This window comes from Hyaena hyaena, unplaced genomic scaffold (assembly GCF_003009895.1).
Source record: "Hyaena hyaena isolate Hyena2069 unplaced genomic scaffold, ASM300989v1 scaffold_286, whole genome shotgun sequence".
In the NCBI taxonomy this organism is placed as follows: Eukaryota; Metazoa; Chordata; class Mammalia; order Carnivora; family Hyaenidae; genus Hyaena; species Hyaena hyaena.
In genome coordinates this window covers 210,789-236,308 of record NW_024080918.1, presented here as the reverse complement: position 1 = coordinate 236,308, position 25,520 = coordinate 210,789, and the positions used below count along the sequence as shown (strand labels likewise).

Here is a 25,520-nt window from a genome sequence, read left to right as displayed (position 1 = left end):
TTTTTTTCCTGAATGTTGCTTTAAAGACTGGTAAATTGAATTCTTTTAGGTCCCAACACATTAAATTTAAGAATAATGAAATAAGTCAATGAATACTACAAGACATATAATTCGTATGAAGCAGAAATAACGGTTTTTATAATTTAAAACAGCAGCAATTTCAAAAGATTTGCTGAATTAAAACTTTACAAAATATATATATACATAGTATCATTCCAGATGATCATGGATTTTTAAAAATAGTATATCACAACCCCAAACTCTAACCCAAACCTACTACTGGATGTAGCTGGCTGGTAATATTTTTTACAACAATTTAAAAAATAAAAACAAAAGAAACCTCCCAATTCTCTTGTGCATAAGCACAGGTTACAGTGCGCTGGCTTTGCTTCTATATCCACAAAGAGAATTTTAAAATAGAACAAGGACTTCACATAAATAATGTTTTACTTGTTATTAAGTATGTAATCAAACAAATTAAAATAAGTACTAACAACCAAAACATATCTTGATGTAACCAGTACATACACTCTTCAAGAATGACAAAGACGAAAAAAGAAATATAATAGTCTATGAAAAAGCCACAAGCACCTGTTTTAGGAAGAGCACCAAGCAACACAAAAAGGCAACACGTAAGAGGTAGTGTACCACCGGCTAAGATGTATATGCCCATTGGGGACCTGAATACAGCTTAGTATTTGGGAAAATAAGACATATTAGACTGTGGCTTAGAATTTTTAGACAGAAGCATTGCACATTTGGGAGCATTAGCCAGTATTGCTCCATTGTGCTCTGCACCTCCAGCTGTCTAATGGGTACGTTGCTCTCAGTCAAAAAATATAGGATACCCTGAAGAATTCCATGTTTATAAATTTTCAGTTCTAGGGAATTCTCTTAAGAAAGCACAGATCAATATAATTTTTAAAAGAATTAAATACTTTATCAATTATAGTCCTTTAAAAATGCCTTTTCTCCTTCTTAGGAGGAAATCTTTTCTTCCTGAGATTCTTTAAGATTTAGCCAATGCTTTATTTCATGCATTTCACAATGATAGTATCTTTCTGTCTATACTTTTCCCTCTGTAGCAATTACCTGGCCAACAGCAAGAATTCTGAACTAATTCAGAAACCTTAGAGAAAGCATACAGAACTGCTTTCAATGTAGTACTTCCTTTCAGTTTTGAGATGAGGAAGTTTTTGTACTTCAACTACTGGAAGCTGATTAGGGTCCTGGGTGTGAAAAAGGAATTTTGCCTTATGCCAGCTGCCATCTTGAATCTGTAAAACAAGAACAAAGTGCTTTGATGATAGGTAATTGTGTCATTAGCAATCATTCTCAGCAGACAATGCCCTTCACTGTCAGACAATGAGGCTTAGTTTAAGGATTAGAGCTAATGAAGAGGAAGTCCCTAGAAAGTAAGTGCTGGTACAGAGTTAAGTGCTCAGTGGTTAACAATCACTATGACTAATTGAAAACATGGTTTATTCTTTTCTCTAAATGGCAGTATGTGTTCTGATTTTTCAGTCTCTGAGGCTAAGACTTCTGCGTCTGCTGTCTGTGGATCATTGGATCAGTACAAAGGCTGTACTATTCCTCATATAAGTAACACCCATCTGTTCTGTGTTCCCTTATTTGGGACCGATTCTTCAGGATGGGCATTCTTTTTGGATGAAAGGCAATGAGCTATCTCAACCTTTCTGTACTTTAGGCAGGAAATAACCAGAATTGCTTCAGTCAGAAGTAAATTATAATTATGTAAATCACCTTTTAGGTTTCTTTATTGCCAGTCTGTGGTTACTGTTTATATCGTTTCGTTCCTCTCTTCTTTCTAGGCCTGTTTTTCTTATATACTATATGCTCTTTTGTTTCTGACAAATTCTACTATGGAACAAAAACATCTTATGATTGGGGTATATAGGTGGCTCAGTCGGTTAAGTGCCCGACTTTGGCTCAGGTCATGATCTCATAGTTTGTGGGTTCAAACCCCGCTGAGCTGTCAGCTCAGAGTCTGGAGTCGGCTTCGGTTTCTGGTCTCTCTCTCTCTCTCTCTGCTCCTCCCCTGCTCACATTCTGTCTCTCTCTCTTTCTCAAAAATAAATAAACATTAAAAAAAAATCTTATGATTAAGCTTCAACAAGACAAAATAGAGAAACACAATTGACTAATTTTGTGAAGCTTTTTATTAAGATTATTCACTTACTCATTTATAGAATTAGCATAGTATCAATTTTAAAATTTGAAGGATCTTTAAAGTTTATTTAAGCTATGAATTCCATGTTCTAGTCATCAGCTTGGTGATAACTAGAACTAGAGTTGTGGGTAAGACATCATTAGATTAACTCGTTAAGTCTTTCGAACAATATTTATTGAACACTGAGTAAAATTGGCACAGTTGAGTAAGACGTAATCCTGTATTTTCTTACAGTGCTTGAGAAGTATGAAGATGAATTAATTAGTTCTGGCGTTTGAATACTAGCAGCTTATACATCTAGTTGGGGACAGGGGAAACACAAACAGAGACAACACAAGACAATACATAGTAAGTGCAATATAAATAATGTAGACAGTGAGTGCTAAATTTCTCATTTCCCACTGAAGTACGCAGGGGAAGCTTCATGAGTTCAGAATTCAGAATTTAAGATGGCCCTTCAAGTATGCCTCAAGTTGCCACTTGGTTAGAGCGGTAGAGAAGGCATTTCAGAGAAAGGTAACAACATGAGTAAAAACAAACATACAAAAAAAAAAAAAAGTTGGAAAAGTAGAAGATGGTTGCAAAAATAAGCCTAGAGAGGGGTTTTAATGCACAGATTTTGGCCTGGAACAGATTTTGACAGAAATCCAGGTACCACCAGTCTCCTTACATAAAAATGTGAAAAATAAAAACCTCATAAGGTTGTGAGGATTAAATGAGATTTCGATTAAAGCACCTACCAGTATAGTGTGGCATAGGCTTCGGAGTTATACCCACCTGGCCTTTATTTCCTACTCTTCACTAATTATCTGGATGACCTTGAGCAAGTTATTTAACCTCTCTGTGCCTTCACTTTCTTATTAAGTGAGACTTCTTTACAAAGCTGTTATAATTAAATGAAATAATGTATGTAATACAGGGTACTTGCTGTATAATAAAGCCCAATAACTAGTAGTAGGAATTATTGATGTTATTATTGTTGTTGTGGTGGTGGTGGTGGTGGTGTTATTATTAATAGGTCAGTTTGGTCATAGTTTTGGGTTGTATTATTATTATTATTATTATTAGGCCAGTTTGGTCATAGTTTTGGGTTGACAATCAATGAAAACTAGAAATGTAGGTTGGGCCTGACTGTCCTAAGTGTTAAGTGAAGAGCTGATAAGTTTGGATTGTATCTCAGAGATAGTAGTGAGTCACTGAAAGTTTCTGAGAAAAATTGTAAAAGTTAAATGAATTTGTTGGTAATGTTGATCTCTGCTTGTAAAGATAAGCTGTATGTTTCTGTTTGCCTCTTATTTTTCAAATACTCAAGCACTCTTTGTCCAAAAATAAAATGTGAAAAAGTAGAGTCCCCTGAAAATGGTAAGAGATGTTAAGTCACCAGCTTCAGGGGCTCCTGGGGGCTTAGTCAGTTAAGCATCTGACTTCAGCTCAGGTCATGATCTCACGGTTTGTGGGTTCGAGCCATGTTGGGCTCTGTGCTGACAGCTAGCTCAGAGCCTGGAGCCTGTTTCAGATTCTGTGTCTCCCTCTCTCTCTGACCCTCCCCTGCTCACGCTGTCTCTCTCTCTCTCTCTCAGAAATAAATAAAAAACATTAAAAACAAACAAACAAAAAAAGAAATAAATCTAAGGCACCATCTTCATAGTACACAAGAAAAAGAAACCAAGCTACTTAAAGTCATTAATGATAAGTATGAAAAGTGGATGCTATTCTCTATAACAGGGTCAGGAAACTCTTCTGTAAAGGGCTAATAAAGGCTTTAGGTTTTGTGCACCATAGAATCTGTCACATTTATTTAACTGCCATCACAGTGTGATAACAGACATAGGTAATAAGTAAATGAACAGGGGTACCTGGGTAGCTCAGTCGGTTGAGCAGCCGACTCTGGCTCAGGTCATGATCTTGTGGTCTGTGAGTCAAGCCTGTTATCAGGCTCTTTGCTGTCAGCTCAGACAGCTTCAGATTCTGTATCTGTGTCTCCCTCTCTCTCTGCCCCTCCCTTGCTCACATTCTGTCTTTCTCTCTCTCAAAAATAAATACACATTTTAAAAAGATTTAAAAAAATAAGTAAACAAATATATGTGGCTGTGTTCTAATAACATTTATTTATGAAAACTGGTGGTGAGCTGGAGTTGGTCTGTGGACTGTAGTTGGCTGATACCTGCTATATAACACATCTTTTAAAATTATAGATTTTTCATAATATTTGTTATTGAATTTTAGTAGGAACAATGGGCTATGATTCAAATATTGATTTGAACACCTATTTTAGTAGGGGCAGCCAATCTGCAAGTCTGCCCACATTTGGTAACAGGTATAGCGAGTGACAAAATGAAATACAACTGACTTGCCTCTATAACCTGTCTTTCATGAAATAATGAGAAGTAGAATTACAGTGGTGAAAATATATGAAGTGATGTATATGCTCTATCCAATTAGGTGTAATATAATTATTTATTCAATATAAGGAAAAATGAAATCTATGTATTAACACCTATTTTGTATATAAAAATCCATGGATGATCAATGGATGTGACAAAAGTTGACAAGATATAATATAAGCAAAGGCTTGATTCTCAAAAACGTGATTTTATTTGGGCACTTTAAAACTTCCTACACTTCTGGATCTTCAGTTTACAATTAAAGTCTTATTCCTGTTATTTTAATTTCATGGTATTATCAATCTTATGTTAGTTATATTGAACAATTCTAAAAGGGCCATCCCTTACCTTGCATTCATCTGAAAGCACCTTAGGTTCAAGTAGAGTGTTTTCTTCAAAAATCTGGCCATTCCATCCCTTGAAGCCAACAGGTAATCCTGAGCCACTTGATCGAGCGCTTGTCCACACTGGTGTGTTTAGACAGTGTATGGTGATGATATGGGTGGCTTCTGAGCTCAGTAAGTGAAGGAAGTTCATCTGGACTTTTCCAACTCCAAACTCCAACTAATTTCATAGAAACAATATACAGGTTAATAAGACGTGGCAATCGAGAAACTTATAATTCAGGGGAATTTGAGCAAAGTTCTTGGAATGAAGCCTTGAGAAAACTACTTTCCTTGGCATTTAAATGCCAGTCAACAGTATGTGACTGAACCACTGGCTTTTGCAGGGGTGGGTTGGGAATCCCTGATTTACAGCATTTTCTGATTTCCATGGTGTAAACACTGCTACCGTGCCCGATTTCAGGTTATCACTGTGGTGTCACTGAACATGGAATTGGAAAGAGATGTGAACAATAGGCTCTCCTGAGTCTGTGTGAGCCGGCTGTAGCATACCATTAAGCTACTAGATACGACAAAAAGAAAATGAAGGTAATTTTTATAATGTTATCTAAAATTCATTAATAATTAGTTGATTAATGATTTTTCCACAAAAATCTGAAATTGTGTATACTTTCCTTTGAAGATTTTTTTTTGAGTTTCCAAAGATAAGTTAGAAGTTGCAATAATAACTTGTTGAGTAATTTTAACTATGAGAGCCTTTAAGGATCAGGATAGAATCTCATTCTTTGTGTTGCCGGCCCCTAATGCCACTCCAGTCATAGAGCAAATCATCAATAAATGTTTATTGAAATGAATGAATTCATGAACAATATTAATAATAAATTCAACAATATAGAGCAATATTGTAGCAAGGAGGTCTAATTGCATATTTCCCAGGCTTGGACAAGGAAACAGATATTTCTATAGCTTTCGATATTATTATTATTTTAGCAGTATTTAAGCAGGGGTATGGTCATAACATAAGTAAACAAAAATGGTTTCTATAAGGAATTTATATTAATTTTCAAACATGAAATTAGAAAAGTATCAGTTATGAGGTAACCGAGAAAGAAAAAAAATAAAACAACAACAATCAAAAAAGGAAAAGGAAAAGAGAAGAAAGACAAAGAAAGTCAGTGAGCATGAAAACATGGAAGGATCATCATAAGGAACATCAGAGTTTAAGTAGTTCAGTTTCCTTTATTTTACAGGTTAAGAATCACAAACCTATAAGCTACTTAACCTTCCTGAGACTTAGTTTCTTCGTTGGTAGAGTATGACGCTGATATGTCACGGTTATAAGGACTTAAGGAGCCACAAGTCACTTACCTAGCACAGCGCTGGCACAGGCTCTTTGGTGGCTCAGAGTGCCATTTGCCAGGTTAGTAGAGGAATAGAAACTAGAACCCTGATTCCAAAGTCTCTGATTCCAAGTCTACCATTCTTTCCACTACCTGCCCAGTCTTTCTCAGGTTGAGTTCACGGATAGAGATGGAAGAGCTGAGTCAGTCAAGGAAGGAATTGGAGCGCAGCTCCTTCACCACTCCTGTCTCATTTGCACACCCCTCCCAGTCTCCATCTTCCTTCTATGATAATCCAAATAAAACTTCTGGGCCAAATCGAGGAGAGTGAGTATGACCATGCAGATATTTTGGAAGTAAGACTATCATGCTGATCTTCATCAGAGGAACATGGATTTCCTACAAATGGAAGACTCTCTCCTTCCTCTGCTTTGAGGATATTAATGGAGAATACCTACTGAGATGAACTGATGAAACATCCTGGTTAATGGAGAGGCATATTTCAGGACAGGGCAGTCTAACAATAAGCAGCGCAGAGAGATTAACAGACTGACATCTTAGTTGCTGCCTCTTTATGATGGACCAAACATACAATGGCAGGTGTATCCATTCTTTGTCAATGAGAAATCAGTTCTTGCATAGGAGCACATGTACCCCAATGTTCATAGCAGCACTCTCCACAATAGCTAAAACATAGAAAGAGCCTACGTGTCCATCAACAGATGAATGGATCAAGAAGATGTGGTTTATCTATACCATGGAATACTACATGGCAATGAGAAACAATGAAATCTGGCCCTGTGTAGCAACATGGATGGACCTTGAGGGTGTTATGCTGAGCGAAATAAGTCAGGCAGAGAAGGACAAATATCGTATGTTTGCATGTATAGGAGGATTAGGAGGAACTTGACGGAGGAACAAGGGGGAGAAGAAGGGGGGAAATGGTGGGGGAAAGGGAGAGAGGCAAACCATGAGAGACTCTTGAATGCTGTCAAAAACTGAGGACTGATGGATGTGGGGGGGAAGGGGGATGGGCATGGAGGAGGACACTTGTGGGGATGAGCACTGAGTGTTATGTGGAAACTAATTTGACAATAAACTATTTGTAAAAAAAATAAAATAAAATAAAAATAAAATAAAATAAAAAAAAGAGAAATCAGTTCTTGGTAATAATACCAAACTGGTTTAACCAGAAAAAGAAAGCAATGCAGTTTTGATTTCTTCAGTACATGTTATGGGTAGAACTAAGCTTTAGGTTTTATAGATCCTTGTTATAGTCCCCAGTAGCATACCAAGCTAACTTTCATTCATTCTACTATACTTGAAAGAAATTTTAAATAATAGTCAATGGATGTTTAAGGCAGGTTCTTTTGTGCCAAATCACCAAAATGAGTAAGCTTTGTGGCAAAATTCCTCTTTCAATGACGTCATTTTCAGAAAAACGTTAGGGAACTGATTACTAATTACAAACACTGTTTGAGGATTTTCCAATGTAAATGCATGCATAAAAACATGTTCCACATTTTTAAAAGGAAATCTAAAAAGCATAATCAGTAGAGTAAGCCATGATACGGCAATCATAAAAGACACCATCAAAATGTCAAGATTCACTAGAATTATTTTTTAAAAACAAAACATTTCTTGTATATGGTAGAGAATGATATCTTGCTTCCACTCAAAAATTCATAATTATTTAAAGTGACAGAACTTTAAAAATTATGTTGCCTGAAACTGGGCAAGTACCAGCCTGTGTTCTACAGTTCAATACATACCTTTGTTACAGAAACAGGAGATAAACATGTCTGACCACCAGCACTGAAATTGCAGAAAACCTCAATTGCATCTGAAGGGCATCCAAGATTTGGATCAATCCAGTATTTTCCTATTAATTTATTGTAAAACATAAAAATACTTAGATGCTATACTAAAACATATTTGAACCATCATTACAAATGATCATACTTTAAATATACAGTTTACAGTCTTAAGTGTAAAAAAAAACTTAGAAGACTATAAAGATATTTACCTTTAGTCAATGAATGAAAGCTGCAAGCATAAGTTGATACCGAAAATACTATATTTTTCACATACCTATCAATTTAAGAGCACTTTATAATTTTAACAAAAAAATGATATAATGGCTGACTTTATTGCTTCTTTCTTTCTTTAGTTTATTTATTTATCTTGAGAGAGAGAAGGGAGAGGAACAGAGAAAGAGAGAGAAAAAGAAGTAGAGAATCCCAAGCAGGATCTGTGCTGTCTGGCCAGAGCCTGATGCAGGGCTCCAACTCAAGAACTGAACCGTGAGATCATGACCTGAGCTGCAACCAAGAGTCAGACGTTTAACAGACTGAGCCACCCAGGCACCCCTATTGCTTCTTGCTCTAGATGAGCTCATCAGCTTAAAGTTACATAGTTAACAGAAGAGTTGCAGTTAATATGGTATATGTGTGTATATATCTGTTCTATGTCATTACAGAGTTTAAAAAAATACATACATACTATATACAGGTACATATATATTAAACAGAAACAATTTCTTTTTTTTTAAATATTTTTATTTATTTCTAGGAGAGAGAGAGAGAGAGACAGCGTGAGCAGTGGAGGGTCAGAGAGAGAGGGAGACACAGACTCTGAAATGGGCTCCAGGCTCTGAGTTGGCAGTCAGCACAGAGCCTGACACGGGGCTCAAACCCACGAACCGCGAGATCATGATCTAAGCCAAAGTCAGACGCTTAACTGACTAAGCCACCCAGGTGCCCCTAAACAGAAATAATTTCAATCTCCCTGAAGTAAAATATTACCTTTATGATAACTGGCATAAAAATAATAAAACATTCTTTGTTTTCAGACAGAAAAGGTAGAATTAAATGGTTATCTTTTTTTTTTTTTTTACAAATAGTTTATTGTCAAATTAGTTTCCACATAACACTCAGTGCTCATCCCCACTAGTGTCCTCCTCCATGCCCATCCCCCCCTCCCCCCCACATCCATCAGTCCTCAGTTTTTGTCAGCATTCAAGAGTCTCTCATGGTTTGCCTCTCTCCCTTTCCCCCACCATTTCCCCCCTTCTTCTCCCCCTTGTTCCTCCGTCAAGTTCCTCCTAATCCTCCTATCTTTTTTGTGGTTTCTTCATCAGATTTGTAAGTGGGAAAAACTGAATTTCCTAACCCCAGTGTAAACCTGACAACATTTGCCTTCACTGAATGCCCAGCAGAATCAAAAGGAGTCTTGAAAGTCAGTCTACAGGAAATTCTCAGGTTGGAAAAGAATTGATCTAGCGTCTTAGTTCCAGAGTAACAGTCTCCGAATATTGAAGGAGTACCTTATTCTAAAAGCAAAGACTAAGAATTTTTGAATGAGATATAGCCCTCCTTTCTTGCATTAGAAAGGCAAGACAATCAAACAGTACTTGTCAAATGTCATTTCTACAGTATGGAGAAATCCTTGGTCAGTTCCATTCTTACCCTGTTGCAAAGATTCCTCTACCTCATCCTGGGCTTCCTCTGATCCATTATTTTAGAATTCCAAAACATCTTTAACAATTTGTTACTACTCGAACATTTGCTGAATTGGTGGCTCCAAGAGTAGGGACTGTCCTCTACTACAGTGTTTTTTAAATTTTAGTGGCATTAGAAACATCTGTAAAAACACAGGTATCTGGACCCTATCCCCAGACTTGCTGATTCATTAAGTCTAATGCAGGTCCTGAGAGAATCTGCATTTCAACAGTTTCTTACTCTGGTCCAGGGACATTTGAAGACCTACTGATCTACTGAGACACGGAAGAATTGGGTGAATGAAATCCTATCCTCTAGTCTACTCCCCCCCTCCCCCCATTTGTTTTACCTATTCCTCAAATTTTCAGACATTTTGGGAAGTTTGTAGCAATTAGTGCTGGATATTTTATCAGGTTCTAAAGCAGGCTTCCAGTCTTATCTAATGGGGTAAACACATAATTTCACCACCATCTCTTCTCTTCTGAGAATCTGTTTCTTTCTAGTACATGAGCTAATAAGTTTCTTATAAAAAGTTTTCCATCAAGCAAACTCTTATTGTTATATGGGGTAGAATGCTTTGAATTCAGATACTATGTTGTACAATGGTGGATTGGTAGGGACTTCATAATTTTTTCAGGATATGTTGAGCTATAAATGAAGCTCAACATATGAATACTATATGAATACTATACTATAGAATGAATACTATACTCTATCTTTGGTAGGTCCAAACATTCTAACTCAAAAATGGCTTCCTATGAGCACACTGCTTCCCTTGCAGCTCTTTCAAGTTCTGCCACAGCCTCTATTTTCTTTGTGCCTGGAGTAGGGAAGGTCTTTCTGGCTCTTCACTGCCACCTCTGGACCTTTCTCCCTATTTTTTCCCTGACACAACTCCACAGTAAAATGACTGCCATTGTATTATTTCATCCATTACCTCTTCCTCTTGCAATCCACTTTCTTTGAAGATTTCTATCATTGGATGGCTATTACTCTCAGAAAATCTACTTGTGACCTAATTCTTGGGGACATGGATGACACTTCCGATACCTTGGCCTCTCAGTTCCTTGAACTCTTCTGCCAATGTTCTTGTTTGCTCCCCTGCTCCCCTACTGCCCCATTCACTTTAACCATTCACTTCCCCAGGCCATACCCTAGCCTTTGCTATTATCTACAACTAGGATTCTGCCATTATTTCACCTCTTCTATTTCAACTCATTCTCTATTGTCCTGACTCCAATCATTCTTCCATCCTATCAGGACCAACAATCCATTTATAACATTTTTTCATCATTTCTCATAATCATGTGTCTGATTCCCTTCCTACCCAAGTAAAACCCACAGACCACAGACCTTTACTATAATTACTTCCTTGGAGACTTCCTTAACATCCCTGTCTTACCTCAATTCATTGTGCTTGCCTTATAAAATCCCAACCTCATAGAAGTCCAATCTTGCGCCTGTACCTGCACAGCTAAATGTGGCTGAAGAAAAATACAATTATGCGGACTGGACTCACTTCACAGTCAAATATTCGTAAGACTGCCAGACAACAACACTATGTTTCCCTAGTTAGTTACCTCTGTCACTCTCCTAGCTACTGTTTGAAACCTTTTCTTCTCCTTTCACCTTTACTATATCCAACCCTTCACCTCTATTCTTGAGTGATAACCTTTCAATGTCACTGAGACAACTGAAGCAATGTGAATGGAGATTACAGAACCACCTACTACCATATCTCCTTACCTATCTGTGCTTGCACACATATATTCTGCCTCCCTTCTGATTATTATGAATTGACTGTGTTCCTATGGAAGGCTTGTCTATTATAACTTCAGTTTCAAATTCTTCCTCTGTTAATTTTTCCTTTGAGTGTAATTCTGCTTGCTATTTCTGCCAGTTCTCATTCATGGTGTTTTATCAACCGGTATGCCTCATTATCATTGACTGTGTGCTGGGCACTACATTTGAGAAATGATTTGTGGAAATAATTTGAGCCCGAGGATGATAGTATATCAGACTTTTGTTTCTGGTAGATATGGGGTGGCGATACTAGCAGTCAGGAATCATCTTAGTTCAAGTTCAAAGCTTAAGATTCTGAGCTATCTTCGTGATGTGAAGCTAGGTTATAGTCTATCTCTTCCAGTGTATGTTTACTTTTAGAATGGAGCCCTTTGAAAGCCTAAATCCTCACATTTGATGGGCCACAGATTCCAACTTTGGCCCAGCCCCACGAAGCCTCCAGGAGCTATATTTAGAAAACAACCAGGGCAAAAGCAGTTCTAAGTGTGTTCGTCTCTTTGTTGTCTTCTTCAAAATGTTGGCTTAAAATCTCCTCACTATTTTGTTAGTTATTTGATGCTTTTAAGTTGAAAACAATTTTTCAAAGATATTTAGTCAGGCAATTTGAATTAACTGTTTCATTACTGGAAATGGAAACTCTCTGGCTCTATAATTTTCTCTTAAAATCTGATGAAGTTTGAACCACTACTATTCCTCTAAACCGCTCTTGTGAAGGTCATCACAGAGCTTCATGCTACTAAATTCAGTAGTTTTTCTCAGTCTTAACTTTACTTGACAGGAACCCAGTGGATCCCTTCCTCAGGCGTTCACCTAGTTTTCTTTCGACCAGGGATAGGTTCTTCCTAGTTTTCTTTGCTAGTTCCTCCTCATTTCCCTGATCTTTAAACACTGAAGAGCCCGAAGGCATAGAGTATAGACCTCTTAAGCTTTTCTTTCTCTATCTACTCTTTAGGTGGTCTTCAGCAGTCCACAAATAAACAGACACTATTTATATGAAAATGAATTCATAATTTTTACCCCTGTACAGAACCTTTCTCTAAGGCTACCTCACTTACCTCCTTGACATTCTTACTTTACACTTAACAGACATCTCAAAAGAAAAATATCTAAAACTAAATTCCTGACCTTTCCTCCAAAACTTGCTTCTCCATCTCTCTTACAGCAACCCCACACTTCCATCCATTAGTCAAAAACCTTAGAGTCCTCTTCTATCATTCTATTTCTCTCATAACCCAAATTATGTCTCATAACATCCAAATTATCATCAAAAACTGCTGGCTCTACCCTAAAACACAGCCAAAGACCTGATCATTTCTTATCATTTATTCTGCTACTAACTCTACTCCAACTCACTGTCATCTCTTACCTGGATTTTTTCAGTGGCCTTCTCATTGGCTTCTTGTTGTCTTCATTATATTTGCACTACATTAGCCATAGTAATATTTCAAAAATCTAAGTCAAATCATATCATTTCTTTGCTGCAAAACTTATAATGGTTTCCCACCATATTCAAAATAAAAGCTGGAGTCTTCTGAGTAGTCTGTAAGATCTTATTATAACCTGGTGTTTTGGATATCTTTCTGACTTCATTTTCTACCACTTCCCCTTTATGAACTCTCTTCTAGTCACCCTGGCCTTCTTATTAATCCTAGAACATACTACATATACCCAGGCCCAGGGCCTTTGTATTTGTTCTTTCTGGCTATAAAGCTCTTTCCCTAGATTTCCTGTAGCTTGTATCCTACCTCCTTCTGACATTGCTCAAATGTCATGTTCTCAGAGATGCCTTATCTAATTACTGTATTTGAAACTTAACCCTACTCCGCTTTCTATCATATCCCTGTTCTCTGCTGTTTTGTGTTTTTCTATAGCATTTGCTGTCTCCTAGTGATGAAAATATTGTTGGGTATTTAAACCTTTCTGATATCTTGCAATTCATACCACTTAGCTCTTTTTCTTACAAAGAAGGCAGACATTGAATTAGATTTCAGTCATTTGTATGTCTTAAAATGTCTCTGTTACTTTCAATTCGATAGAATTTCATGTTTATGCCATCAAACATGGGAAAGAATCAAACAGAATGACTATAGACGGCTGTAACTGTCTATATTAGTTTAGTTTTTTGTGGTAATTTAGGGCAGGAAATATCTATAGAAGTTAAGCATTTTATTAATATAAATAAAATGAACATTTTCATTGCACTTATAGAATAGAAGCTTATGTTTTTGGACAAGAGTCTGTTTGTGTTATATGATGTGTATGTATGTATATATAATTTAAATAAAATATGGACTATTATTTGCCATATAGAAGAACATAACATGCTTTTTTCAAATCAGCATGTGTCATTGCTACATATAAGTTTTTAGCAAAAAATTATAACTACTAATATTGATTGTACATCTGACCACAGACCCAATAGAAATTAAAATTAAATGATATATTGCAGCTGAAAGGGTTCCCTTATCTATCATTCGACAATTAGAACTGTTCTACTTGCTTTAAAACTTTTCCTTGATGGGTCTACTCTAAATTAATTTTTGTACCTCTGGTTAATGAATTTGGGGCTATTAGTGTAGGAATGAAAAAATTCCAAGAATACCAAACCATCTTCCTACTCACTGACTCTGCAGTGATACATTTAAATTCCATTCTGTGTAAAAGCCATCATTTTAGGAGCTGTGCTGGTGGGGGCTCTCCCATATATATTTTTTTCATCTTGTCACTTTTGGTGGACCTGACAGGTACTCCTTTAGCCCAAAGGTCAATCCTTCCTATTTTAATTTTTAATATGAATATGATATGTTCCAAGCACAAAGTGTAAGCAAGTGCTATAATCAGGGTGGAGTAGGAAAGTTGGGGATCAGTAAGGCTGTGTAGAAGAAGACATTTACAATATGAATCTTCAGAAAAGGATAGTCTGACTTCAGAATCATGTCTCCCTCCAAGACTATATGATAACATTAAAATGCCTTCTATAAGAGTTGTATCGAAATGATTAAGATTCAAAATGAATATAGTATTAACCTCAAACACATTGCAATGATGAAATTAGACATCAGAGTTTGAGAAAACCAAGAGCTTACCATCTGATACTTTGTGTTCACAGTTAAGCAAATCTTTGCAGATTCGTGCTGGGTTATCTCGTGTGCCAAGAGGATTCTTGATGCTGTGCAGTAAATTGCTAAGGTAGTTCAGGGTTTTGAATATCTCTGCGCCATAGTCAATTAAAGTCACTTCAGTATTCTGGTAGCTCTGCCAAGTCATCACAGGAATCAGATTAGCAAAAATGCAGAGTAGCCAGCAGCAGTATGTAATCCTCATAATCAACATGGACCAAGGCAGAAGAAAAACATAATTTTGCTGTGTGCAATGAGTTGGGGGTAGGATGTAAAGAACAGTTTATATTTAAATATAGGCATATATGTATTTTTTATTAAACCTGATCCTAAATAAGAGATTAAATTCACTCTAGAGGCCTAGTTTCCAAGCTAACATAAAACTCAACCATTGTTATGCCACTGGAGTATATTGTTTTTAAAGAAATTATACACTGAATAGAGTTTAAAGAAGAAAAATGAGTAACAGTGATAGATCCCATTTTAAGAAATGGCTAACTTCATTAAACTTTCTTCTACGGTACCTAATTCCTTATTAAAAAATTCCTTAAATGACATTACACCTTTTAAAAATGTTTTCCTTAAAAAACATCTCATGCATGTATTTCTATTTATTAAAAATGCTTACTTTGTCCTTAAAAGTAGTTTCATTACGTTCAATCTGTTTTAAATACAATCTTTGAGATAAAGCCACTTTTTGGACCCTGAAAAAACTTTGGTTTAATTTGTATATTGAGGGTGCCAATGTAAATAAAGCCAGATATATTACCTCCATCTGCAGGGCAGTATGTGATTCAATCAAGGCTTGAATAGCAGCATTGATATCCATTTGTTTCTGTGTAAAACAAAACCATTTGAGATTAGCAGTAACATCAACACTGAGTGCTCTAAAGTAAAGGCTGTAAATTCTGAAAGCAGTGCTATTAAAGTATAGTAGACTTATTATCTGAAGGGGGTTTGTAACTCTTATGGTTAGACAGATGCTGCAAATTTTGCCTGGATATCTGAAAGGACAATATGCTGCCTTCATCCAAATCTCGAAAGTCTCCTAATTAAAACAGGACCAAAGTCTAGAGCCCTCAAATGAAAAACTATTTGTCACTGCTGCATGAAAACACACACACAAGTTACCCAAATGGAAGAAGAATGAAATATGACCTCCTCAGTTAATAAATTGTAAAGGGAAGAATAAATAACTGTAGTAATTTATAACAGTTACATTCTTGGAAGGAAAATATAATAAAATACTACTGTCCTGAGGTAGTCATCACATTCGTTTAATCTGATACTTCTGCGGTCTTAAAAACAATTTCTGAAGTTGGAAAATGCACCATTAGTCCCAAAAGAAATAATACAGCATGAATCCAATCTCCTCCTGCATTTAATAAAAGCTATTTTTAGAGAAAGGCTCAGCATAACCATTAGTAAAAGTCTTTTTGTATTTTATTTTTAAAAAGCTTGGACTCAGAAGCATGGGTTGGGAGAAAGCTCTGTGAAATGGCATCTGTGTAAACAAATCAAGCAATCTAATTTCTTTCAGAATGATTGTGCTCCTAAGATATCTTTTTACTTGGAGGGCCATACAATCAAAACTGTTTTCAACAGATCTCTCATAACTCAAGGCTAGTAATTTGAAAAACTATTTAAAATGATGGGACAATCAATAAAATGCACTCTTCCTTGCCTCAACATGTGTTTTTCATATTGGAAAATAATTGACTCATTTTGTACATATATACTGCCAAACACTGATACATATTGAAGATAAACTGGTAAGCTAAAAAGGAAACTGCCCTTGTGTAGCTGAAGTTTAAGGGAGAGAAAGGCACTAATAAAATCTTAAAACTACATAATTCAAATTGTGATGTATGCTATGAAAGAAAACAAGTGCTTGGACCCATGAAAGAAATTAGGGGGTTTCAATGAAATCTGGAGGATGAGAACTTTGGAAGTAGATGAGGGAAGGTTTCCCTGAGATAGGGACATTTGATCTGAGATCTGAAGATAAATAAGAATTGTTAGAAGAAGGGGTGAGAGAGCTTTCCAGGCAGAGTAACAGCCTTGCACAAAAGCTAAGAGATAGAGAAGCATGGCCTATTCAAAAAGCAGAAAGGGTCAGCCTAAAAGGTTCTACACAGATTAACTAATTCTGACCATCATGCCAGATGAACATGATGAATGAACATATTTTGGACATGAGTCACGTGTCCAAAATATTTGCACTAAACATGGTCAATTAAGTACTAAATAATAGCCATCTTTATATTTTCCAGTTGGTTTGTTACTAGGGCTTTAATCTTAGAAAGCCTAGCATAAGCAGTTCTCAAATTTTTCAGTTCAGACCTTTTTGCACTTTTACATATTATTAAGGGCCTTAAAGAACTTTTATTCACATGAGTTATAACTTTTGATATTTACCCCAGTAGAAATTAAAACACAAATTTGTTATTTCTTTAAAATAATCCATTATACTTTTTTTTTTTAAGTTTATTTATTTATTTTGAGAGAAAGTGAGCACAGGCAGGGGAGGGGCAGAGAGAGAGAGAGAGGCAGATTGAAAATCCCAAGCAGGCTCTGCTCTGTCAGTGCAGAGTTGTGAGATCATGACCTCAGCTGAAAGCTAGAGTCAGAGCTTAACCAACCGAGCTACACCTCAACTCATTATATGTTAATACAAATATTTTAATGAAAAATAATTATATTTTCCAAAACAAACAAATGTGACAAGAATGGCACTGTTTTATATGTTTATATATATCTTTAATGTCTGGGCTGATAGAAGATAGCTAGATAGTCTTATTTCCTTCAATATTGAATCTGTTATGATATGTTATTTTAGTTGAAATATATGAAGAAAATCTGGCCTTGCAGAGATATGCAGTTGAAAATAGGATTATTTTAGTAACCATTTCGGATAATTGTGGATATTCTTTGATACTATACCAAAACTGGACAAATGATAATTTCTTAAGGGTTAGTTGAAATCTGAAATCTGAAATAAAGTCTATGAATATTTTGTGCTTTTTATATTAAAATCTATTGGTCTAACTTGAACGGTGAAAATCTTTTATCTACCCATGATAGTGTTAACACTGCCCATTGATTATTTAGAAAATAATGGTTCATGGACTTATACAGATATTCCAAATTCTGACACATTTCATTATTCATATCACATAATGACATTTGTTAACATCATCACAAATCTTACCAGAAAAGTATAAGTATTGGGAAGCTGTCAAACACATAGTGGTAGATAGAAGTTTTCCCTAATTTTTATTTTTGCTTGAAAGTTTGAGACTTGGCATTGACTTCTGTCTGTAGTTCTTGAAATGTGAGGCTTGATTCATTCATGTTTAAGAAAATATCTGCCGAGGGGCACCTGGGTGACTCAGTTGGCGGAGCATCCAACTTCAACCCAGGTCATGATCTTGCAGTTTGTCAGTTTGAGCCCCTTCTCAGGCTCTGTGATGACAGCTCAGAGCCTGGAGCCTGCTTCAGATTCTGTATCTCCCTCTCTCTCTCTGCCCCCACCCCCTGCTTGTGTTCCGTCTCTCAAAAATGAATAAACATTTTAAAAAATTAATAAAAAACAATATCAGTTGAATACTCATGTGTGTATAATACTGCTAGTCTGTTAAGTAAAGATGGCGTTCTACAAAAAGAGCAGTCAGTTCAGTGTGTAATTGAGACAACTGTACAAGTGCTTTTCTTTGAGGTAAATACTTTCCTTTAGTATGGAGCAGAATTGTTCTTCTACATATTCTACAGATTGCTAAAAAGTTGTATACTCAAGATTGGAGATTTAGGAGACAGCAGAAACAGTGGAATAATGGCCTCCCAGAATTTTCTCTCCTATAAAAGCAATAAGAAAACTGGAGAAAAAAATGTCAGAATGAAGTTTTTCAGGACTACGGAAATTAACAAAATGCTTGCAGCAATCTGGGGGGCATTTATTTAAGAAAAATAGCTGAATCTTCATAAGGGCAGTGAGCTTCATGGAACTTTACTTTGCCCTATTCCCACATCTGTCTTTTCAGCTCTGAGGTAGCCCTACAAAACACCAACCCATAATTACAGTAAAACAAGAAGCCAGAAAGCCATATGGAGGAGCAGAATGGGAGTGGAGTTTCTCTAAAGCATCATTTCCAGTGAATTATTATTATTTGACCTGCCTGGTATTCCCTGGAAGACACCAATTGCAAAGCTGTCTTTATTTTACCTAATGTGCAGCTCCTCCGATGCAAAATATCTTTTCCCTGGGAGTGTTTTTCAAAAGCATTTAGAGGAATTGTTTAACTCTGTGGCTGTCTGGAGCACTGGAAAGCCGTTGGGGCAAGGAACAAGCTAACGAAAAGCTTCCAAGAGAAAGCTTGGGAATGAGATGTCCCCACAGAGACTCTGAAAAGCTTTGACCTATTTCTTTGTAGGGTGCCATGTGCCTTTGTAGGGTTGTACGTATGCTTAGAAAATATCTGAGAGGGCCCTATGCTCTCTCCTCTGGCTTTCAGTCTCTGTGAAATCAGAAAGTTAAAGCTAACGCGTAGTTTTCTACTGCCTGGCTGAGCAATGAAGGGGTGCCCCAACATACACAGAGCCATTTGTTAAGGGAAGACTTACTGGTCCTGCCATTTAAGGTAATGTCTCTCTACCTGTTAGCTGACCACTAAGCTGAGTAGAGATTTAAGTGGTCACACATGTCAAAGCATGCAGACTTTATAGAATTTAGCAAAGTCTATTGGCAATGACTTCTTAGATATAACCCTAAAAGCAAGGCCAGAAAATGAAAACAGATAAATTGGACTACACTAGAATTAAAAACTTCTGTACAAAGGACATTATCAATAAAATGAAAAGGCAACTCCTGGGAGAAAATATTTGTATCATATATTGGATAAGGGATTAATATCCAGAACAGATAAAGATAAAAGCACATGAAAAGATGTTCAGCCCCACTAATTTTGAGAGAAATGCAAATCAAAACCACAAGTAGATGTCACTTCACACCCATTAGGATGGGTGTTATAAAAACAACAACAAACAAAACAGAATATAACAAGTGTTGGGGAGGATGCAGAGAATTTGGAACCATGTGCGGTGCTGGTGGGAATGTGAAAGGATGCAGCTACTATAAAATACAGTATAGAATACCTCAGAAAATTAAACATGGAATTAGTATATGATCCAGCAATGTCACTTGTGGGTGTATACCAAAATGAACTGAAAGGAAAGACTAAGGCAGATACTGTACACCTATGTTCATAGCAGCTTTATTCACAATAACCAAAACGTGGAAGCAATTATCTCCCTGGATAAATCAAATGGGGTATATATACATACAATGGAATATTATTCAGGTTTAAAAAAGGAAAGTCTGACACACACTGTGATGCTGAAGACATTATGCTAAGCGAAATAAGCCAGTCATAAAACTGTATTACTGTCACTTATATGTCACAAACATGTACTTCTATGTTCCTGGAGTGGTAAAATTAATAGAGACAGAATGGTAGGTGCCAGGTGATGGTGTAGGGAGGAATGAGGAATTATTGTTTAATGGGTACAAAACTTTAGTTTTGGAAGAGCAAAAAAGTTCTGGGGATGGGTGTTGCAGATAGTTGTACAACAATGTGAAGCCCAAATGTCCCAATTCATCAACTGATGAATGGATAAAGAACATGTGGCGTATGCATGTATAATATATATGTGTGTATATATATACATATATATATAAAATGGAATATTAATATAATGGAATATTACTCGGTGATCAGAAAGAATGAAATCTTGCCATTTGCAACCACGTGGATGGAACATTAAGGGGGGTACTTGTTGGGCTGAGCACTGGGTATTGTGTGTAAAGTGATGAATCACTGGGTTCTACTCCTGGAACCAATATTATACTATATGTTGACTAACTTGAATTTAAATTTAAAAAATGCAAGAAAGAATCCCACAAACCAATGTGAATGTACTTAGTGCCACTGAACCATATACTTAAAATGGTTAAAATTTACCAAAGTTAACAATAATAAATATGCTCATTATCCCTTACGCTTAACCATCCCACTACTGGGAATTAGTCCTATAGATATTCTGCAAAATGATACGCATCTGGACAGGACATTTGTACCATTGGTATTAGCAAAAGACTGGAAATAAACATCCATCAACAGAGAACTTAGATGAATAAACTAATGGGTATCCTTTGTTTTCATTATTTTTTTTTAAAGTTTACTTATTTGAGAGAGAGAGAGAGAGAGAGAAAGTGGGGGAAGGGCAGAGAGACAGGTGAACAGAGGAACCCAAAGAGACTCTGTGCTGACAGCAGAGAACCTGACACAGGGCTTGAACCCACTAACTTTGAGATCATGACCTGAGCCTAAGTTGGACACTTACCTGAGTGAGCCACCCAGTCGCCCCAAACTGCAGGATATTCTGAAGTGGGATGACCATTTTTTATTTTCTGTGTGTGGCAGTGACAAATACAATGACTTCTCATAGATTAATAGTGGAAAGTATGCTATTGGATGCATACTAAGGTAGCAGCAATTTTAAATGTCAACTCATAGGGGAAGGGAAGGAAAAATAGGATAGAAACTAAGATAAGAGAGGGAGGCAAGCCATTAAAGATTCTTAAATATAGAGAACAAACTAAGGGTTACTGGAGGGGAGGTGGGTGGGGGGATGGGCTAAATGAGTGATGGGCATGAAGGAGGGCATTTGTTGAGAGGAGTACTCGTGTTATGATGAGTCACTGGGTTCTACTCCTGAAACCAATAGTACACTTGTCTGTTAACTAACTTGAATTTAAATAAATAGGAAAGAAATGTCATAACACTTGGACACTCATGAATTTTCTTGCAATACACATATTTGTATAATTTCTAATGTATTCCTAAAGCCTAGCTCATGCCTGGCACATAGTAGGTATTCAATTTGTTGAATTTATGAATGTTTTCCCAAGGATAGTCTTTATTGAGGCAGGCCCAGAGAGACTATTAGGATCTGCTGGGGAAGTCATTCAGCAACATCCAAGTACCCACATCTGAGTGTAAAACTCTCATTAGGTGTCATGAAGGAATCTAAAAGCAGTAGCTCCCACCATGTACTCTTGTTAGAACACATTCTCCCATGAATATCACTTAAAATTATAAAAACATGCACATAAAATAGAAGACAGACAATAGGAAGTAATCAGACTGTTGGCACTAACGGGGAACTAGGATTCATTTTACCTTGGAGTGAAATCTTCACAAGTCTTCCCCAACTTATTTGAATAAAATGTGGATCTAATCTGAGCACTCTAGTATTTTGAGGAGGAGTGTTATTTTAAAGGTGCTGGAAGTCTTAAGATCACTGGATCGTGTAAACATTGATGGGACAGGAACTTGTTTCATGTCATGACCCTCTCCACAGTGAAAGTAACCGCTTGTGGGGAGCCTGGGTGGCTTAGTCGGTTAAGTGTCCGACTTTCGCTTAGGTCATGATCTCGCAGTTCGTGGGTTCGAGCCCCACGTCGGGCTCTGTGCTGACTGCCAGCTCAGAGCCTGGAGCCTATTTCAGAGTCTGTGTCTCCCTCTCTCTGACCCTCCCCTGCTCACGCTGTCTCTCTCTCCCTCTCTCTCCTAGAAATAAATAAAAATATTTAAAAAATAAATAAAAAAAAAAAAAAAAAAAGAAGAAAGTAACCGCTTGTTCTCAGAAAGCAAGACCGCACCAGCAGCTGCAGCCTCTAAATTCACCAATCCAGGTAGCCGCTAATTGTTGTAAATCAGTTGGATACTCCTGGTCTCATCTAGTTATTTTTAATGATTACTATTTCTAACTCCCATCCCAACACACATGCTCATCTTCCTCTTCCCTTTATCCCACTGATCATTTTTGGTTAACTTTGCCATCCTGTTGTAGTATTCGTTAGTTTCTAAATATCTTACCATGTGCACTGAGGTCTGACCATCACCGTGATAATATCCTCAAATTCAAAAGTACCATCAACATATATTCCTTTTCCTGAAACATTTCCTTTTAGCTATTCTACTTTAGGAGCTTGGGCAAGTTATTTTACTTACATAGGTCTTAAAAAGAGGAAGTTAAACTGGATTAGAGGTTTTCAAACTTGTCTTCACCCACAGGAAGAAATACATTTTTACTTCATGATATGCTCCACACAAAAGTACATACATTTAACTGAAAAGTTTCACAAAACCATATTAATCTTATTAGAGCTGATAGACTGATTTTTTCTTTTTTATTGAAGTAAAATTCACATAACATAAAAGCACCATCGAAACCATTTTTAAAATGTACAATTCAGTTGCTTTTAGTAATTCACTATGTTGTGTTAATGATTATCACTACTTAATTTTGAAATATTTCCATCACCTCTAAAAGAAATCTCGTACCCATTAAGCAGTTATTCCTCATATTTTTAAGATTATATTCTATTTAATTTAATTTCCAAAGAATTCTGAATAAGACTCACTAAACTTGTCTAAAGAACCACTAACTAATGAGTCCCGTCAGCCTGAAATAAATGCTAAATAAATTACTATGAGAATGTCTGTCTCTAATTCTATGATGCTCTTCCATTCTAGACATTATTTCCCTTCAAATGAAATATTCTTAGAGGATTCCCACTGAAATTTTCTAAGAGGTACAATTTGCTTTTTGGACTCATTTATCCATTAATTCAACAGATAATCATTAGGGCATGAATGGAAAATAGATAAAAAAATAGTTTCTACCTCCAAAGAGTTCACAATCTCATAATAGAAGGAGATCGGCGTGAAGATGAATGAGTATAAATAAGAAGGGGAAGCAATCAGTTCTTCCTTGCAGTGTGATGAGAAGGATTAAGAAGAGTTTCAAAGATATGATCATAAATTGACCTCAGAAAGAATATATAGATATTTTCTCATTGACATTTATACTTCTGCTCTAGTCTTCCTCTCAGGTTTACAAAGTGACTTTCTTATAATCGACTGTGAAAATCCCAGAAAGATAATATAAGGAAACCAGCTTTCATACTGGCCAAGAAGGAAGGCAAAAAGGAATAAAAGAAGGAAAGAAACTAACATTTATTAAATATTTACAATGTGACAAGCACATATATTTTCTTATTTAATCCTCCCAATAATTATTCAAAGTATATACTCTTATCCACATCTTGTTCAGAATAAATGTCTTTACACAACTTCATTTTGGTTGTACCAGAACATATACAAACATTTCTAAGTGAGACAGGGCTATCGTGCCACAAAGTTTGGTAATTCAGTGTGAAAATTTTCACTAATCACATCTAATTTGCCAAGGATCTTTTAGGACTTGTCCTTTCTTAGGAAGCAGTTATATCAAAATCATTATAAAGTGGGAAGGCAACTGATGAAGGTATTTGTAACCCAGGCTTTGTGGAGATCCAGAGGGAAAGGAAGAATGGAAATAGAGAGTACTTTAAGATTAAATAAAAGCATTCCCATTAATGTTCATGCCAGGGAAGGTTTCAGTCCCCTATTCAGATGGCCAGAAAGAGGGAGTCACTTTTAAAAATCATGCAGAATGAATCTCCTGTTTCCAAGGAGATAATCTTTCTGTGGCACCTTGCTTGAAAGTTACTATCACCATGATAAAAAGCTGAGAAGAAGGACGTTTCTGGCTTGTTGAGAACAGGCCATAGTGATCCACCAACTAGAACTGTCAGAAATCCAGTCGATACCAGTGCAGCATGTGGAAATAAGTAAGGCTAGAAGGCATGACACTAGGCATTGTTTGGGATAATGTAGCCAATGGTGGATCTTTTTTAGGCAGGAAGTATGACCAAGGACCATTGTATTCAACAAGGCTGCTATAGGAGTGGGGCATTGGTGAGGTTGGGGATGGAAGCAGACTCTTACAGGAAGCAGGAAGTCAACTAAATTATTGGGTATGAGAGTTAATGCAAAGCATATGGGAAACCAAACCTGGAACATCAGAGGCCAGGAGATACCAGCTGATAATGAGGCAACAGAAGCATTGCTTCAAAGATAAGGGCAGCAAGCTCTAGGTTGTCATAGACAGCAAGCAAATACATAAGTCTGAAGGCTACTACAGCCACCAGCAACTGAGATGGACTCTTGTAAAGCTTAAGAAGTGGATTACTGGTTGGTAGAAAAACATTTAAAAAAGGAGAGCCAGAACTCAGAAGCAGGAGGAAATGGAGAGTTAGTGTTTTTTGACTACTTATTATGTCAGGCACTATGCTGAGTGCTTTATTTTTTAGTTTGTTTTTTTTTTTTTTTTTTTGAGAGAGAGAGAGAGAGAGAGAGAGAGACACTCTCAAGCAGGCTCTGCACTGTCTTGATTAAGCCATCAGGTCTATGGATGGTTATGGCTATAACTGATTGAGCCACTTGGACATCCCTTTACTTCCTATTTAAAACTCAAATCCACCCAAGGGGCACCTGGGTGGCTCAGGCGGTTGAGCTCCCGACTTCAGTTCAGGTCATGATCTCATGGTTCGTGGGTTCGAGCCCCGCGTTGGGCTCTGTGCTTGGAGCTAGCTCAGAGCCTGGAGCCTGTCTTCGGATTCTGTGTCTCCCTCTCTCTCTGACCCTCCCCTGCTCATGCTGTCTCTCTCCCTCAGAAATACATTTAAAAAGTTAAAAAAAAACCCTCAAATCCACCCAAGAAAGTTAGACCATCCCCTTTTTATAGACAAGAAGTCTGAGTCTGAGACTTATTTTTCATTATTATAGCTGGAAAGGGTCTATATCGATTAGCAAAAGAAACAGACGTAGGGAAGAGAAACATCTTTTAAACAGGGAGTTAGAAGAAATTTTAAAAAGCTTTAATGTAATATGC

General features: G+C 36.7%; 1 protein-coding gene across 1 annotated transcript in view; it reads right to left on the bottom strand.

Moving 5' to 3' along the window:
* Positions 1-526: 526 nt before the first annotated feature.
* COL24A1 (collagen type XXIV alpha 1 chain) overlaps positions 527-25,520 on the bottom strand; it is a 124,295-nt gene continuing 99,301 nt past the window's right edge. Inside the window, exons 20-24 of the mRNA XM_039246918.1 lie at positions 15,451-15,516; positions 14,649-14,817; positions 8,032-8,141; positions 4,924-5,139; positions 527-1,277 (exon numbers count right to left, since the gene is read on the bottom strand). Coding sequence (XP_039102849.1) covers positions 1,131-1,277; positions 4,924-5,139; positions 8,032-8,141; positions 14,649-14,817; positions 15,451-15,516 — 708 coding nt within the window. The 3' untranslated portion in view covers positions 527-1,130. The remainder of the gene's footprint in view (positions 1,278-4,923; positions 5,140-8,031; positions 8,142-14,648; positions 14,818-15,450; positions 15,517-25,520) is intronic.